We start from the raw sequence: 15,284 nt of genomic DNA on the forward strand, positions 1-15,284 counted from the left end.
GCTGACTTTAAAACTGCGTTTCCATATATGGACTGTATGGACTGATGAGTCAACACTGTTTTTAAAATGTTTAATCAATGTTTACATAAAACATCAAACAGTTTTATTTAAAAAAGCAGGAAAACTGACTTTTCTGTGATATGAGCTCTTTAAATCATCATGAATGAAACTAAAGTGTAGGTTCCACTGCAGTTTTGTAGGTCTTGAGTTTTTATTTTAATACTTTTTGCTACTTTTACTTCTACTTGAATCATGTAACTAAATTAACTAAATTAGTTTTAATATGATCCATTCATAATTACCTAGGCTAGAGCTTTGGGTTCTAGCTTTTTTTCATTTTAGCTTGAAATATCTCTGAATTATCTGTAAAGGAATTCGCTAAAAATAAAGTTTGAACTGAGGAAATGAGCTCAGTTTTACACTTATTACAGCTGAAGCCGCTGTGTTACAGCTTTTCCTGTAAGACGAAGCTATAACATCTCACACTTCTGCTTTTGAACAACTAATAGAAGTCATGGCGACGCTGTGCTTCATTTTTCTGTTCTTTGTCTTCAGTAAAAGCCACGGTGAGTGATTTTCACATTGTTTGTGTTTTACCATGTTTACAGTATATATAATATTGTTCTATATGATAATTTAAAGTATAACTTTGATTACAGTTTGAACTCAAAACAGTCATTCTGTAGCAGTAGATTCACTTTCATTAACAAAATCTTTTCTATCTGCAATATTTATTTTCACTTTTTGCTAAGTGTTACACAACTTTACCTTTTTAGTTTATTATTTATAAAGTAACGATAATAAAAACAAATGCCTGAATTCACTCTCTGTTTTTAATTAGCCTCACAATCATTTCTTTTTCATTTCTAAGTGCTCAGTTCATCTACACAGCAATGGATAAAGTAGACTTGAGATGTGAAACAAACAAATGGCAAATAAGCACAGAGTCTGACAAACGGATTGACCTGAACTGCTCACTGTGTGACCACATCAGGATTGAGCTTGTCGAGAATTATGATAAACTGGATTTTTGCACAAATAAACATTCACAGTCAGAGCCTGATTGTACTCTAACAGTAAAGAGTGGATTTTTCGCCTGTGTTAAATCTCTGGATCCTGGATTCCTTTTTCCATTCAAACCGTCTCCCAATGCCATCTATTCATACATAGTTGCTGTTCCAAACCCAAACAGTGAGTAACTTTTCATTCTCTGCAACTTCTTGAATAATCAGTAAAGTTATTATTATTATTTTTCTCCCTGCAGTAACATCCACACCTGAGAGAACATCTTCACTGAAAGTAACTGAAGGTGAATCAGTGAGTTTAAACTGTAGTTTCACCTTCACACAAGAATATAATGGGGTGTCCTTTGTTGTTTACTGGATTAAGACTGTTGGACAGAGCAGCACCTGTGTGTATTCTTATGATTTTTCCATTTCTGAGCCGGTCGTGCTCGGTCACCACTGCAACGTGCAAGAAGAACTGCTTAACAGACTCTCAAACCAAACCAAAGAACCGAACAGTCACAATATCAGGATCAGTGAAGTGATGGAGTCAGACAGCGGTCAGTACCTCTGTGCTGTACAAGTGGACCCAAATAATAAAAACACTGCTAAAGGAAACTGGAAGGTGATACAGAAAGTTACAGTCAGTGTTCAGAAAGACAAAAGACCACAGCCAACCATGACCACTGTGACTCAGACAACAACTGAGGAAACAACAAAGAAAACAACTGGTGAGTTTCATCTTCAAGATATATGTATAAAAGCAGTTCTCTATGATGCATGTATGCATAAGTTATTTATATGTATAAGATTTCTTATTTTGTTGATTTTCTAAGTGTGAATAAGTTAACACATCCTCTACAGAGAAGAGAACACACTTAAATATGGCATTTTCTGCACATTTTAGTGCTCAATTTCTATTTATTTCCTAAGTTTAACATTTTTGGAACAAATAAAACATAAAATCTAAAATGTGGCATAACTTTTGTACAGGCTGCATTTTTTGTTGACGTTTCATCAGACAAACATTGTGTTTAACTCTGCAGAGGGTGTGTTCAGTTATTCACACTTAGAAAACCAACACTACGTGTCATTTGACCAGGGACGCCCAAACTTTTGCATATTACTGTCTGTGTGTGTGTGTATATATATATATATATATATATATATATATAAAATTTTGGGCATCTGGGAAATTTAGAATTAAAAAGCTATTTATGCAGGCAGTGGGTGTTTATTTACTCAGAAAAACACTGATATTAGAATAAACACAAAAAACATTAATAGAATAAGTAGTAATTTTCCATAATGTCAATGTGGTTATTTAACCCTTTAGACCCTTCTCACTGAGGAAAACCTGATTTATTTGTAGTTATTATTCAACACCTGGTTTATATGATCACTGCATGAATAAATTAAATCAGGAGTGCAGCTGATGGAATTTAATAAATCCATGCAATGTCTAGAGATGTTGAGGAGAAATCTGGAACCAGGCTTTGTTCTTCAAACTAGCTCATAAGATATCAGCTACCTTTCTGACAGAAAGAAATTCTGGTCTGTATTATTATTATTATACTGTATTAATGTTTATTAGTATGTATTTTAATAATAAATAGTGTTTTTATTAGCATAAACACACTCACTGCTGAGATAAATGGTGTTAAATACACATACAAACTCAATCACACACAGGTTTATATAATATAACTAAGAATATAAACGTCACTTTTATCTGCACTGTTTTACAGTATTTCTAATCACTGATACTGTGATGGTCGTCTGTTTACAGGTGTTCACCCTCTCATGCCTCTGTTTACTTCATGGCCCATATGTTTGTGTCTTCTGCTTTCTGTTTGGATTGCATTTGCACTCATGATGAAAAAGGCCAGCACTGCACAAGGTGACCCTCCAGTATGAATCTCTATGACCTCTACCTGACCCTCTAATAAAGAGCTCTACTATTAATGAAACTAATAATCTAGTTATATGTACTTATCTAGTTATATATCCTAATAATATATATGTTTCTCTACAGGATCTCAGGCTGTGCCGTTACAAAGGTAGACTGTGACAATAATGTTGAAGTTCAGGTCTTAAATGAACTTGATCACTTTCATTATTGTGGAATTGTTCCTCATTTCTTTTCCTGTCTCTGCTGCAGCCTCCAAAACGGAGAAGCAGCTCCTGACATTGATGGTGAGATCTTAGATTTGATGTGTTTTTATTTTTCTTTATGATCTCTAAATCTTTCTAACAGCTCTCATTGGGTGATGTGTGATGTGTACAGGTTCTCCATATGCTGTGGGATGTGGTGAGGAGGGGAACTAGGATCCATGAGGAACCTGCCAAGAAGATCTAGACCATGAAGAATCCACAACATCTGTTGATCTTCATGCAGCTGCCAGGCTGAATGATGGATCTGGAGCATCAGAGGACACCAAACAAATCCATGATAAAGATTATCTGTTGTTTTTAAAGGGATGAATTGTAACAATAGTGTACATATATATTAAATAGTCTCCCCTTTTAATGAGAAATCATCAAGAAATGTTCAGGAATGTTTATAAATACTTCTTTCTGCTTCATATAAATCTTCATTCTAATGTATGATATCAAAATATTTGTGTATTCAGAATATGTGTATCCTTGTTATCTTGTTTTGGTGTGTTCTCCCTGGATCAATGTATTATTTATCTACCTGGGTGTCGTTTGGATTATTCACATAAAGACTTAAATAAAATATACTTGTACTTGTGCTCCGCCTCCTTCTCTGTCTCATCAGCTCATTCATTACAGTAATAATAATAATCCTGAGAGAAAGTGCTGAGACCTTTCTCTCAATCAGTCACTTTCCACACCAGGGATTGTTTGTCGTGGCATCCTTGCTTCTTCCTTTGTCTACCTTTTCATGCTGTTTTCCTTTGTGTTGGGAAACTCATTATTTGTTTGATTTTTCTTTTTGCTCTAATGACTCAAACCCATCAGTCTTATCCTGATAGACTTGGTGTTCACTTGTGGAAGCTGAGTAAAGAATAAATCAGACAATAAAGGAAAAATGGTTTGAGCAGGAATGGATGAAACGGCATACTATGTTAAGTGCTATTCATTCACAAGTGCTGTGGGGTGCAGTGTTATTATTTTACTATAAAAGACCAATAAAGAGTCAATACTGTATGATCCACAGTGGATTGGGTCGCTGTTTCAATTTTTTATAGCATAAAGAGAAAGGACTTTTACTCATAATAGTGCAAATTTTTTACTAAAACTGTGTATTATGTTGATGTGTGTGCAATAGGACACTGTTATCCCAGAGTCAGAACTCCACTGACTTTCTTTGAGATACTGAAGTAGCTTTCCGTTGTGTGACTGCAGAGACAGTAACTGTTTATACTTTTCATCTAGGTGGACTCTGTATATGGTCCACACACAGAAAGCTCATACAGGAAGGACATGATGCTACATACTGCAGTGACTGAGTGAGCTGAAACACGGACAGGGTAAGAGACCCATTCATAGGGAGCTACAAGCTGAGAAATGGCAACTAAACCATTTGGTTAGCCAAGACCAGTTAATGCTAACAGCCCACCAGTTACATTCAGAGCTATAGGAGTGTTATTTGGCCACAAAAACAAGGGTACAAAAGTATAAAAAGTCATTTTAGATCCTGCATGAAATCATCTTGTAACGTGGGAGGCATTGAGACAGGATGCAAGTGCGAGTTGCTTTTATTTAAAGGAGATTCAAAGTCCAAAAACACAGAGCCAGAGCCGAGTGGAACAGATAGATCCATAAACAAAGTAAACCAGAACGACACAAGAGACCACAACAGGGTATATAGACACAATGCAAGACCCCAAGACTGCGCAAACACAGGGGTGTAAATACCAACAGAAAACGAGAAACACCTGAGACCAATAAGAGGGAGGGGCAGGGAGACAAAGAACAGGTGAAGACAGGGCAGGACAGGGGAGGAGCCAACATGACAACAAAAGCACATGGCAGATAAACAAAAACACACAGCACTGGGAAACCAAGAAAAAGGCAAAAACACAAAGACCAGGAGAAAGAGTGAATGGATGTTACACATCTAGTTAACTGATCATGGTGTTTTTATTGGTTCTCATGTTCATATATGGCACCCTATCAGGAAGAGGAATAGCCTATCATGATAATGAAGCTCTGATCATGATGACTGAATTTCCATGGTCAATGAATGATTCTGACTGCTGGATCTGTCAGCAGCTACCAAGCAACACTAATACAGCAGTGTTTGTCCCACTCAAATTGTCTGAATGGTGATGTACCAATTGGCTAAATTTGGCAGAGAATTTTGATAATAACACCGACTGCAGGAGCCCATTTCTCCCCTGGATGGAGAGACCATCTTCACACACGGGCCAAAGAGCTGGTATTCTTCAATACATTGAAACAGAGGTTAATAAATATTGTCTGCCTAAAGGTTTAAACCAAGTTCATTCGAACTGTATTAGTCGCTTTAATCAGAAATTTGTGCATCAGTTTGTCTGTCGTGCTGTTGTCTCTTTACAGCAGACTAGCTGTTGGAGGAAAGCCTGAGTAACAAGTCATGTCATAAAGAGTAACGATTCTTTGTAGAGTCACAGTATCTCACACACCATGGCAACGCCATGGTTGCTGAATACAGGTATGACTTCACTTACCTGTGCCGTACATAATGGCTCACAACCAATAAACACACCTGCCAGAGCAAACCGTTCAAACTCCCATCACTATAGCATAATAAACATAACGTGTGAGTAATTGCTTTGGCTGGCGATAAACTTTGAGTAGAACTTAAGTAGAGCCGTGGTGTAACGCCTTTGTTTGTGTTCTTGTTAGCCGTGTAGCCTTTAGTATGCTAACGAGCCAGCTAGAGGAGGAACGTGATGAAGCTGTATCAGAGGTCATGTATAACAGGTGGAGTAGTTTGTAAACTAAAGTTCAGTAAATCAAATGTTAAGGTTTTGAAATGTTAAACATTTTTAAAGTAGTTTGCTGCTATAGCTTACAAACTGCTTTGTCCACCATTTTTGGGGGTTTTGAAAAGGGAAATGAGTCAGTTCGCAATGATTTCTGGGCAAGTTCTGCTGCTGAAGTGGACACTGATGTTCGCTCAATTCCTCGCCCCTCTGAGGACTCTGTAACACCCTTCACATCAGCGAATAATGTAATGGAACAACCCTTACGATGACGCTGGGAATTCCCCCAAGAGGAAATGATGAGTCTGAATGGACATTGAATCTCATAAAGCCCATCATAAACTCCTGTGGGCCTCGGTGTCTTCACCCTAGCTACAAACATGTGCTGATAACAAACCAGCTTTGAGCAGTTGCAGACAGCAACAGTTGCTAATCAGTGATTGGAAGGCTGAGAAAATAAGGCAGAGCGTCCACTGTTAGAAATAAAGGTTCTGTGCAGGTACATTTTTATTCATCAAGGTACAAACAATGTAGACGTGCCTTCAAGGGTACAACAATGGTTTTAAGGTCCAGTTGTGAACCTTTAATAAGTTTTCTCCCGGTGGAAAAGTACATATTGGGTAGAATTGTCACCTCACAGCAGGAAGAACCTGGGTTTGAGTCCCCGGCCGAGCGACCAGGGTCCTTTCTGTGTGGAGTTGTTCTCTCCATGTCTGTGTGGGTTTTCTCTTGGTGTTTTGGTTTCCTCCTACTGTCCAAAGACATGCAGTCAGGCAACTGGACATGCTAACTTGCCCCTAGATGTAAGAGAGAGAGTGTGTGTGTGTGTGTGTGTGTGTGTGAACGTATATCTGTGTGTCTGCCCTGCAATGGACTGACAACCCAGAAGGATAAGTGGCTTGGAAAATGTGTGTGTGTGTGTGTGTGTGTGTGTGAGACGAGACGGGATGTATGGAGTCAATACAACAATATAATTTCATGGATTATGGTACAATTATGTTCCCTGACTAAAGGTACTGAGATGTACCCTTGAGGGTACCAACCTAGAGCATGATTGTTTTGATTGGCCGTAACAGGCTGTCAGCAGGAATGACACAAAACAAATCAAACGTTACTACTGTTGTGTTTTTCTTCTCAGTCTTAAAATGCAGCTTAATAAATGTTCTTACCCTATTTGATTTGATTTGATATGGTAGACTTGTGAGGCTGTGCTGCTGAGTGGATCCCACATTATCAGAACAGGTGAAAACATATTTTGGTACGTTTTACTAACTAGTTTGGTCCTGCTCATTAGACACGTGCATCCACAAGACACTTAAATAGTGCACAAGCAAAAACAAACCCTCACACAAGCTGAAAAAATATTTGGAATGATTTTTACTGGTTATGATATTTACATGGTATTTATAGTAGTGAGAAGGAAATTGAAGTACTTTTCGGGGGTCTCAGAAAACCACATGAATGCGTCTCTCAGAGCAGTACAAGCTATTCAGAAGGAAGTGAATGAAATAGAAAAAGTAGCTCTGCAAAACTGTATTGAATTAAATCTTCTCTTAGAAGAGATAGCAGGTGTTTGTCAGGTTGTGGGAGGTGAGTGCTGCTGCACTTATATTTCCAATGCCTCAAGATCCAGGACACCTCTAACAATATAAAGAACTGCAGGAAAACCAGAGTTGGGATCCTTCTTGTCTGTATTCGTGGTTAACCAGTCAGGTTTGTGGACAAAATTACTGTCGGTTGTGGTTCAGTGATAGTTCTGATCATTGTTGTTATGTTGGTGTGGAAACTATTCATGCTGTGACTTGCTGTATGACTGGTCCCAGCAGCGAGAATGTGGCCCTTGATTATGATCCTCATTCATACCACAAAACTGACTGGCCACCCTGACCTTTCTGTGGAAGATTAAGCAGTCTTGGCCCACACACTTGCCTTTGTATGATGTTGTTGACACTGATAGTGTCAAAGAAAGGAAATGTGAGACAAATCTTATATTCTGATTAGAAGTTTAGCTATATTTTTATATTAATCAAGTATTTAGCTTTAATCAAACAGCAATAACTTTCTGCCAGACAACAAAGTATAATCAGCAGAAGACGTGTAAACTGACATGCTGACAATGAATCTTTTTTAAGAAACATATAGGGTGCAGATATTTCCTGTATAAGCAAGACAGGAAATAAGACAATGTCTGTCTCTGTGGTTGATGCTCATTCATTGAAATGAAGTCATCACCTTCTAGAAATAGAGCTTCTGTCCTGATCTTAAAGTTTACACATGAAGGGTACCTGCTGTAGCATTGTTCTTTAAGTATTATGTTACAAAATCCATATTTGATAAAGTTTTAGTCTGTAACCAATTATAAGCTTTATACTGTTTGCCTATATAATCCATTGTCACATGATGAATGTTTGAGACAGATCTCTCCCAGTACTGGAATAAAGGAAGGTTTTTCATTAACTCATCTGCATGATTTCTCATCTTTTACTTGATTGAATCATTTTTCCCATCAATACCATCAATACCAAAAATACATTATGGAATCTGTAGCTCTCAGTTTGGAGCTTTAACAATTTATTTTGGACCAAAAGGATCCAAAAAGAGAAAACAGAGTCTAAAACACTTCAGTATCTATGCTGATGGATGCTGGATGTACTAAAAAGTTCCCCTGCAGTTCTACAGGAAACTCAGTGCTGGAGGGACGTCAGCACTCGAGGGGCGTCAGACCTTTTTTTTTGTCAGGGTTTTTTTTTTGACAGCCGCTTTTGCTTCTTCTTAAGACATGATTCTTCATGATTTCACTGAAGTGAACAATTTGACTTCAGTGTGGGTTTGAAACTCCTCTGTCCACTGCTGTCCACCACAAAGCCGTCATTAGGTGAGAAGAATCCATTGTTTATTCATTGTTATAAAAAATGTGTCGGCATATACATTTTTACATAGAATACATAACTTGCTATTAAATCTTACTGTGAAGTAGTTATTTGTAACTATCTACACTTTTAGCAACAAGGGTTCTGACTTTACTCGTAATAATGGTGGAACCCCTTTTTGGTGCTATATAGAACCGTTTTTTCCAAAGTTCTTCAACCCCTTAAAGGGCCAGGGATCAAAGTTTTATTACACAGTTCTATAACCTAAGAATAACTTAGTCAGTTTGAAGTCTCTGTAGTTACTGAATAATAATCTTTAGGACGTAATAATTCTGGGATTTTAAGGGGTTGAAGAACCATATACAAGAGGTTCTCCATCACAGAGGAGGGGAATTCCACCAATGTTTCAAAATTATCATTTTGATGTAACCAAACTCATTCAGAGTGGTTTGGTGTGAAATATTTCGCTGTAGATACATTTACTTAGATTTTTTTACAGTGGTGGTGACAAAAACCAGGATTCACAATGTCTACAACACAAATAGAACTCATTGAACCGACACGCGTCCTCTGAGTGTTTACATGTAATGCTGTTGATGGTAACTTAGTGCTAAATCTGAAAAAAGATTGGGTGATACTTTGCAGTACAATGATCTGCATGTATCTCTCCCCCATTTAAAACATACTATCACCACTATAGTGAAACAGTGTCTGAGGCATCAGGCAGCGTTTTCTGAACCATTTCATGTATTATTGTTCTGTAGGGGAGCTTTAAAGGTTATTAAACTCTTCAGATGTCTGGTTCCCATCACTACCACATTTCTGACTTGGTAAGTTTCTCTAGCACAGAGCATTTTGCATGAAACCACCCCGAATGACTTTGTTTACATCTTAACTATTTTATATTACAGGAATTCTAAAAAATTGGTGGAATTCCCCTTTAAGTATTCACATGACTCTATTTATTATTATACTCTATTCATTACAGAGCCCTTAAAGAAGGTGTAGCCAGTCATTTGTGATTTCTTCATTATCCAGCATTTTCAATTGAAGACTGATAAAGAATGTCACTGTATTTTTGTACACAGAGTTCTTTAAACAGTACTAAACTAAAATGAGGTGTAAACAGGAGAAATGAATAGGAAGTTAAACTGCATGTTTGCATCATTTCACACTTCTACTTTTTATGACAGTGAATGAAATGGAAGTCATGGTGTGGCTGTGTTTCTCTCTTCTGCTCTGTTTTCTTGGTCAATGCCATAGTGAGTAAATTTCACTTTCTTGTGTGTTTATCGTTTTATTCTCTTTTCAGTGGTTGTTATATATAATATTGTTCTATGGTACATTTCTGTAATAAATGTTTAAGTGCAGTTTGAAGTGAAAGACACTGATATTAGTTGTACTTTCAGCTAAAATCCTGTTTTTCTGTCTGTGCAGTGTTTTTTTCACTTTTACTGTAATTTTGAGCAATGAACTCTGAGTTGTTGACAGTTTGTCTGTTATTGTTAATAAAGTTAGTAGGATCAAAGCTAATGGCTAAATCTTCAAGCTGCTTTCCTCAAACGTACATTACAATTTCTTTTTTGTTTCTAAGGACAAACTCAGTTTATATGAAAGATTATAAAGGAAAGTTGGCATGCGAAACTAAAAAATGGCAAATAAGTGCAGAGTCTGATAACAGGATTGATCTGAACTGCTCACAATGTGAATACATTGAAATTAAGCCTGATGATGATGATGATGATGGTGATGGTGATGATGGTGATGATGATGGTGAAGACAATGACAAGCAAAAATTTTGCAAACAGTCAGATCCTGACTGTGAACTGAAAGTAAAGAGTGGATTTGTTGCCTGTGTTAAATCTCTGGATTCTGGATTCCTTTTTCCATTCAAACCGTCTCCCAACATCATCCATTCATGCATGGTTGCTGTTCCAAACCCATACAGTGAGTAATTTTCATTCTCTGTATTATCACTGTATCACTACAGGTGTTCATATCACTGTTGAATATATTAGAAATAACAGCAGATTATGTATATAGTAATTTATTTTGGCTTCTCCGGTTTTTATATCCTTTCATTTCTCCAATATTTAATGTCTTACTTGCTTATGAAAAAGTTTCAGTTGTCTTGTGTTCTTGTCCGCTTTATATAGTATGTTAAATTTGTGCATTAACTGAGATAAAGTGTAACACGCTGCTCTTCTCTCCCTGCAGTAACATCCACACCTGAGAAAACATCTTCACTGAAAGTAACTGAAGGTGAATCAGTGAGTTTAAACTGTAGTTTCACCTTCACACAAGAATATAATGAGGGTGTCATTTGTTGTTTACTGGATTGAGACTGTTGGACAGAGCAGCATCTGTGTGTATTCTTATGATCTTCCCATGCATGATTCGCCCCAGTACGATCACCACTGCACTGTGCAAGAAGAACTGCTTAACAGACTCTCAAACCAAACCAAAGAACCGAACAGTCACAACATCAGGATCAGTGAAGTGATGGAGTCAGACAGCGGTCAGTACCTCTGTGCTGTACAAGTGCACCCAAATAATAAAAACACTGCTAAAGGAAACTGGAAGGTGATACAAAGAGTTACAGTCAGTATTCAGAAAGACAAAAGACCACAGCCAACCATGACCACTGTGACTCAGACAACAACTGAGGAGACAACAAAGAAAACAACTCAGACAACAACAAAGAAAACGACTGAGAAAACAATAAAGAAAACAACTGAGGAAAACATTGGTGAGTTTGCATTGAACTAATTATATGTGTGTATCATAGGGGGGTATAAATGACCCTCACAGCTAAACTTTATTAATTTATTTCTAACTGCTGATGTTTTCACTGTTGTCTCTACACAGATGATGATCGTCTTAAGCCCTTGTATGTAGCAATACCCATAATACTGTGTCTTCTGCTGATTGTCTTGGTCGTGTTTATAAGAAAGAAGTGCATCATTTCACAAGGTAACCACACTGTGAAGAAATAGCTTAACAAACTAAGTTCTCTGTGTTTTTATCTGACCATTTACTATAAGACATTTGATATTGTGATCATTTAATATATATTTAACATATTTTCTTTCATACAGGATGTCAAAGTGTACAACAAAGGTGAGCTGTCACAGTTATATTTATCTTCATTTTATGTTGACATGATTTCCATTATTGCATCAACTGTTACTCATTTCTGTTACACCATGTTTTCCTCTGACTGCTGCAGAGAAGAAGCTCCTAACATGGACTGTAAGTGTGTCAGTGTTTCAGTCGTGTCATCTTCTTCCTCTTTTCCGTGTTCAGTCGTCTCTGTAATGCTTACTGTATAATCTTCACTCATGCTACGTGCAGGTTCTCCATATGCTGTTGGAAATGTTGAGGAGGGGACTTTCTTTGGATCTAAGACGGCTGATCCAGGCCGTGAAGAATCCACACCATCTATTGACCCTTATTCAGTCGTTAGACTGAACAGCTTATATGAATCTGGGCCTTCAGATCACAACAAACATATTTAATACAAAGCTGCTGAGCAGAGTAACAAAGTGGACAAGCTTCTCAAGTAATGCTTGTATCACCAGTCATATGCAAAAGTTTGAACACCCCCAGGTCAAATTAGGTTTTATTGATTTTCTAACTAAAAATAAGTTAACATATCATCTATAGGGAACACGCTTTAATGTGATTTTTCTTCATATTTTAGAGCACAATTTCTATTTTCCTTGCTGAGTTTTACATTTGTGCATTAAAATGTGCAGAAGTGTTTTCTCTGTAGAGGATGTGTTCACTTATACTCACTTAGAAAATCAACAAATACATGTAGTGTGACCAGAGTGCCCAAACAACTATATATACACACGTACATGTATCTGCTATATGCATTAATTTAAATGTCTTTCACTTTAAAGCATATACATTTCACTGCTTTTTTCAAATTTAATACAGTTCCTTGTGCTAATACATAAAATAAATATCATATTAATTCAGTTTTGTATTCTTTAATATATTCTTTGGATGTTGTGTCTTTCAGTAAAGATTTAAAGGTAAAGTCTGTCTCTGAATATTACTGGAGGAGCCTGTTACCTGAATCAGTCACCAGCACAGACATTTCATGTTTGCTATCTATGATACTGTATCGTTGTTTTGTACAGTCCTGTCCACCAGTGTAATTCATCCGTGAAACAGCAGAGGTGATGGTGAAAGTATGAAGGCTAGTTGGGTGGGTGTATTTGTTTGAGTGGGGGGTGGGACCAAAGTGCTTAAAGTGTCAGTAATGTTTACTAGAACCCCTTCAAAATAGGGCTGCCAAAAGCTGACCCAGCGGGACCAGAGAGGTATCCTAACCCCGCCCCCTCAAGCAACAAGGAACACAGTTTTATTCTGTATGTAACTTACTTAATTCTTATTTACCTGTAAATTTATATTTTAGTTAAATGATTATGTTACAACAAAGTTTCAAAATCTCAATTTGAAACCTACCTACATATCTTTATTTTTTATTTTGTTTGGTTTGTTTGGCCCTCAGCTCATCACAAACATTGCACTTTGCTTCCCTGAGACAAAAAGTTTGGGTACCCCTGATTTGAAGCGTGACAGCGTGCGTGCATTAAAAGTTTAGCCAAAGTTGAAAAGAAACATTTGTTTTGGCCTCAATTATCTGTTTAGAAATCACAGTAGTGTTGGTAACATTTGTGGCTTGTAGTTTTAGACTGAAAGGCCATCATGACCCACCAGATGGCGCTGCCTCTGAAATAAAGATACTTATTCAATCCTCACCCGGTACAGCAGATGGCTTTGACACAAAACTGTAAATGCAATACATGCTTATGATTTTCTCTGCCTTTCACAGAATGAATTAGGCAAAAACAAATAATGTAAGTAGAGTTAATGCAATTTGATTTCCAATATCGCCCTATCAACAATTTATGAGCAGTGTATCAGTAATGTAGAGCAAAAATATGTGTTTTTCTCATTTAAGAGTTTTATGAATTCTTAAAAAAGCACAATATTACCAAAGAAACTTCAGTTCCTGTGCTGGCAGATGGACTAAAAAAGTTCCACTGCAGTTCTATAAAAGTTACTCAGTAGATACATTTTTCGTGTTTTTTTTTTCTGGTAGCTACTTTATTTCTGAGCTTTTTCACTGCAGTAACATTTTCCTTACTTTAGTGTGTGGTTGAAGCTCCTCTACACACTTCTGTTCATTATATGAGAGTTCTTAGTTCAGAAGATCTCCATCTCCATAAAAACTTTATTGTATAATGAAATATGTAATATATTCACAGAAACATGTAACTTAAATGTTATCATAAATTGTTTATTCAAAAAACTTACATTTGCATCATCGTAGTTCTCACTTCTGCTTTTCGTGACGGTCACCGAATACCAGCACTGCGAGATTTTAGAATAGGAGACCATTATGACCCACCAGATGGCGCTGCTGCTTAAATAAACCCACTCATTCATTCCCCACCAGGTACAGCGGGTGGCGCTGCCACACCATATTTCTCACTTTAACACAGGGGTGTCCAGTCTCATCCACAAAGTGTCGATTTGATTGCAGGTTTTCATTTCAACAAAGCAGGAGATCAAACGATCAGTTATCTGAAGACGGACAGCAGCTGATTAATCAGATACAGTCAGATACAATCAGATACAATCAGGTACAGTCAGATACAATCATGTACAGTCAGATACAATCAGGAACAATCAGGTACAGTCAGATACAATCATGTACAGTCAGATACAATCAGATACAATCAGGTACAGTCAGATACAATCAGGAACAATCAGGTACAGTCAGATATAGTCAGGTACAGTCAGGTACAATCAGGTAGAGTCAGTTTGGAATGAAAACCTACAGCTGCTCTGGTCCTCTGTGGATAAGATTGGTGACCCTGGTTTAACGTCTATCATCTACTATTAAATTCCTTTATTGTCACAGATTAATGATGACGAAAACAACTAAATCATGTTTAAGTACTGCTGTTTATCATAGTTATCAACAATTACAGGAACACTGCAACATGTCCTTTTTTGTTTTTTACAAATCCTATCCTTTATTTTTATTGGGCAGAGCTGAACTGCTGTAGGCTGAATAGACTGATACACATAAATGTGATGGGTTTGATATGTGACATCACAAAAACGCTGACTTTAAAACTGCGTTTCCATACATGAACTGTATGGACTGATGAGTCAACACTGTTTTTAAAAATATTAATCAATGTTTAGATAAAACATCTTAAAAAAACTTTTCTTTTAAAAAACAGGAAAATTCAGTTTTCTGTGATATGAGCTTTTTAAATCGTCATGAATGAAACTAAAGTGTAGGTTCCACTGCAGTTTTGTAGGTCTTGAGTTTTTGATTTAGATTTTTTTGCTATTTTTACTTCTACTTGAATCATGTAACTAAATTAACTGAATTAGTTTTAATATGATCCATTCATAATTATCTAGGCTAGAGCTTTGGA

General features: G+C 36.9%; 2 protein-coding genes and 1 long non-coding RNA gene across 4 annotated transcripts; all 3 read left to right on the plus strand.

The window, feature by feature from the left end:
* The first annotated feature begins 485 nt into the window (after positions 1-485).
* LOC118817585 lies at positions 486-3,624 on the plus strand. Of its 2 annotated transcripts, none has more exons than XM_036584405.1 (6): positions 486-566; positions 1,265-1,735; positions 2,794-2,904; positions 3,040-3,064; positions 3,166-3,200; positions 3,292-3,624. In XM_036584405.1, exons 1-6 carry the CDS (start codon positions 515-517, stop codon positions 3,330-3,332), a joined length of 735 nt encoding a protein of 244 aa, XP_036440298.1. In that variant the 5' UTR covers positions 486-514; the 3' UTR covers positions 3,333-3,624. The 2 variants fall into 2 exon arrangements, with proteins under 2 accessions (XP_036440298.1, XP_036440299.1); XM_036584406.1 differs by having other exon boundaries at positions 507-566; positions 872-1,735.
* A 5,095-nt stretch (positions 3,625-8,719) lies between these two features.
* LOC118817587 lies at positions 8,720-10,748 on the plus strand. Its single transcript, XR_005008032.1, has 3 exons — positions 8,720-8,816; positions 10,005-10,073; positions 10,406-10,748. It is a non-coding gene; the product is annotated as an uncharacterized LOC118817587 (long non-coding RNA).
* Positions 10,749-11,199: 451 nt separating this feature from the next.
* LOC118817320 lies at positions 11,200-12,329 on the plus strand. The gene is made up of 5 exons (XM_036583887.1): positions 11,200-11,560; positions 11,680-11,784; positions 11,910-11,931; positions 12,041-12,063; positions 12,166-12,329. The coding sequence occupies exons 1-5, from the start codon at positions 11,200-11,202 to the stop codon at positions 12,327-12,329; spliced, it is 675 nt and encodes a 224-aa protein (XP_036439780.1).
* Positions 12,330-15,284: the final 2,955 nt, after the last annotated feature.

The sequence above is a fragment of the Colossoma macropomum genome, unplaced genomic scaffold, assembly GCF_904425465.1.
Source record: "Colossoma macropomum unplaced genomic scaffold, Colossoma_macropomum, whole genome shotgun sequence".
Lineage (NCBI taxonomy): Eukaryota > Metazoa > Chordata > Actinopteri > Characiformes > Serrasalmidae > Colossoma > Colossoma macropomum.

What these genes read in the sequence shown, in the direction of transcription:
- LOC118817585 (XM_036584405.1), top strand. Translation starts at nt 515, where the DNA reads ATGGCGACGCTGTGCTTCATTTTTCTGTTCTTTGTCTTCAGTAAAAGC. An exon ending in TGTCTTCAGTAAAAGCCACG is followed by an intron (nt 567 to 1,264) that starts GTGAGTGATTTT and finishes TTCTCCCTGCAG; the next exon opens with TAACATCCACACCTGAGAGA. An exon ending in AACAACAAAGAAAACAACTG is followed by an intron (nt 1,736 to 2,793) that starts GTGAGTTTCATC and finishes GTCTGTTTACAG; the next exon opens with GTGTTCACCCTCTCATGCCT.
- LOC118817320 (XM_036583887.1), top strand. Translation starts at nt 11,200, where the DNA reads ATGCATGATTCGCCCCAGTACGATCACCACTGCACTGTGCAAGAAGAA. An exon ending in AACAACTGAGGAAAACATTG is followed by an intron (nt 11,561 to 11,679) that starts GTGAGTTTGCAT and finishes GTCTCTACACAG; the next exon opens with ATGATGATCGTCTTAAGCCC. An exon ending in GAAGTGCATCATTTCACAAG is followed by an intron (nt 11,785 to 11,909) that starts GTAACCACACTG and finishes TCTTTCATACAG; the next exon opens with GATGTCAAAGTGTACAACAA.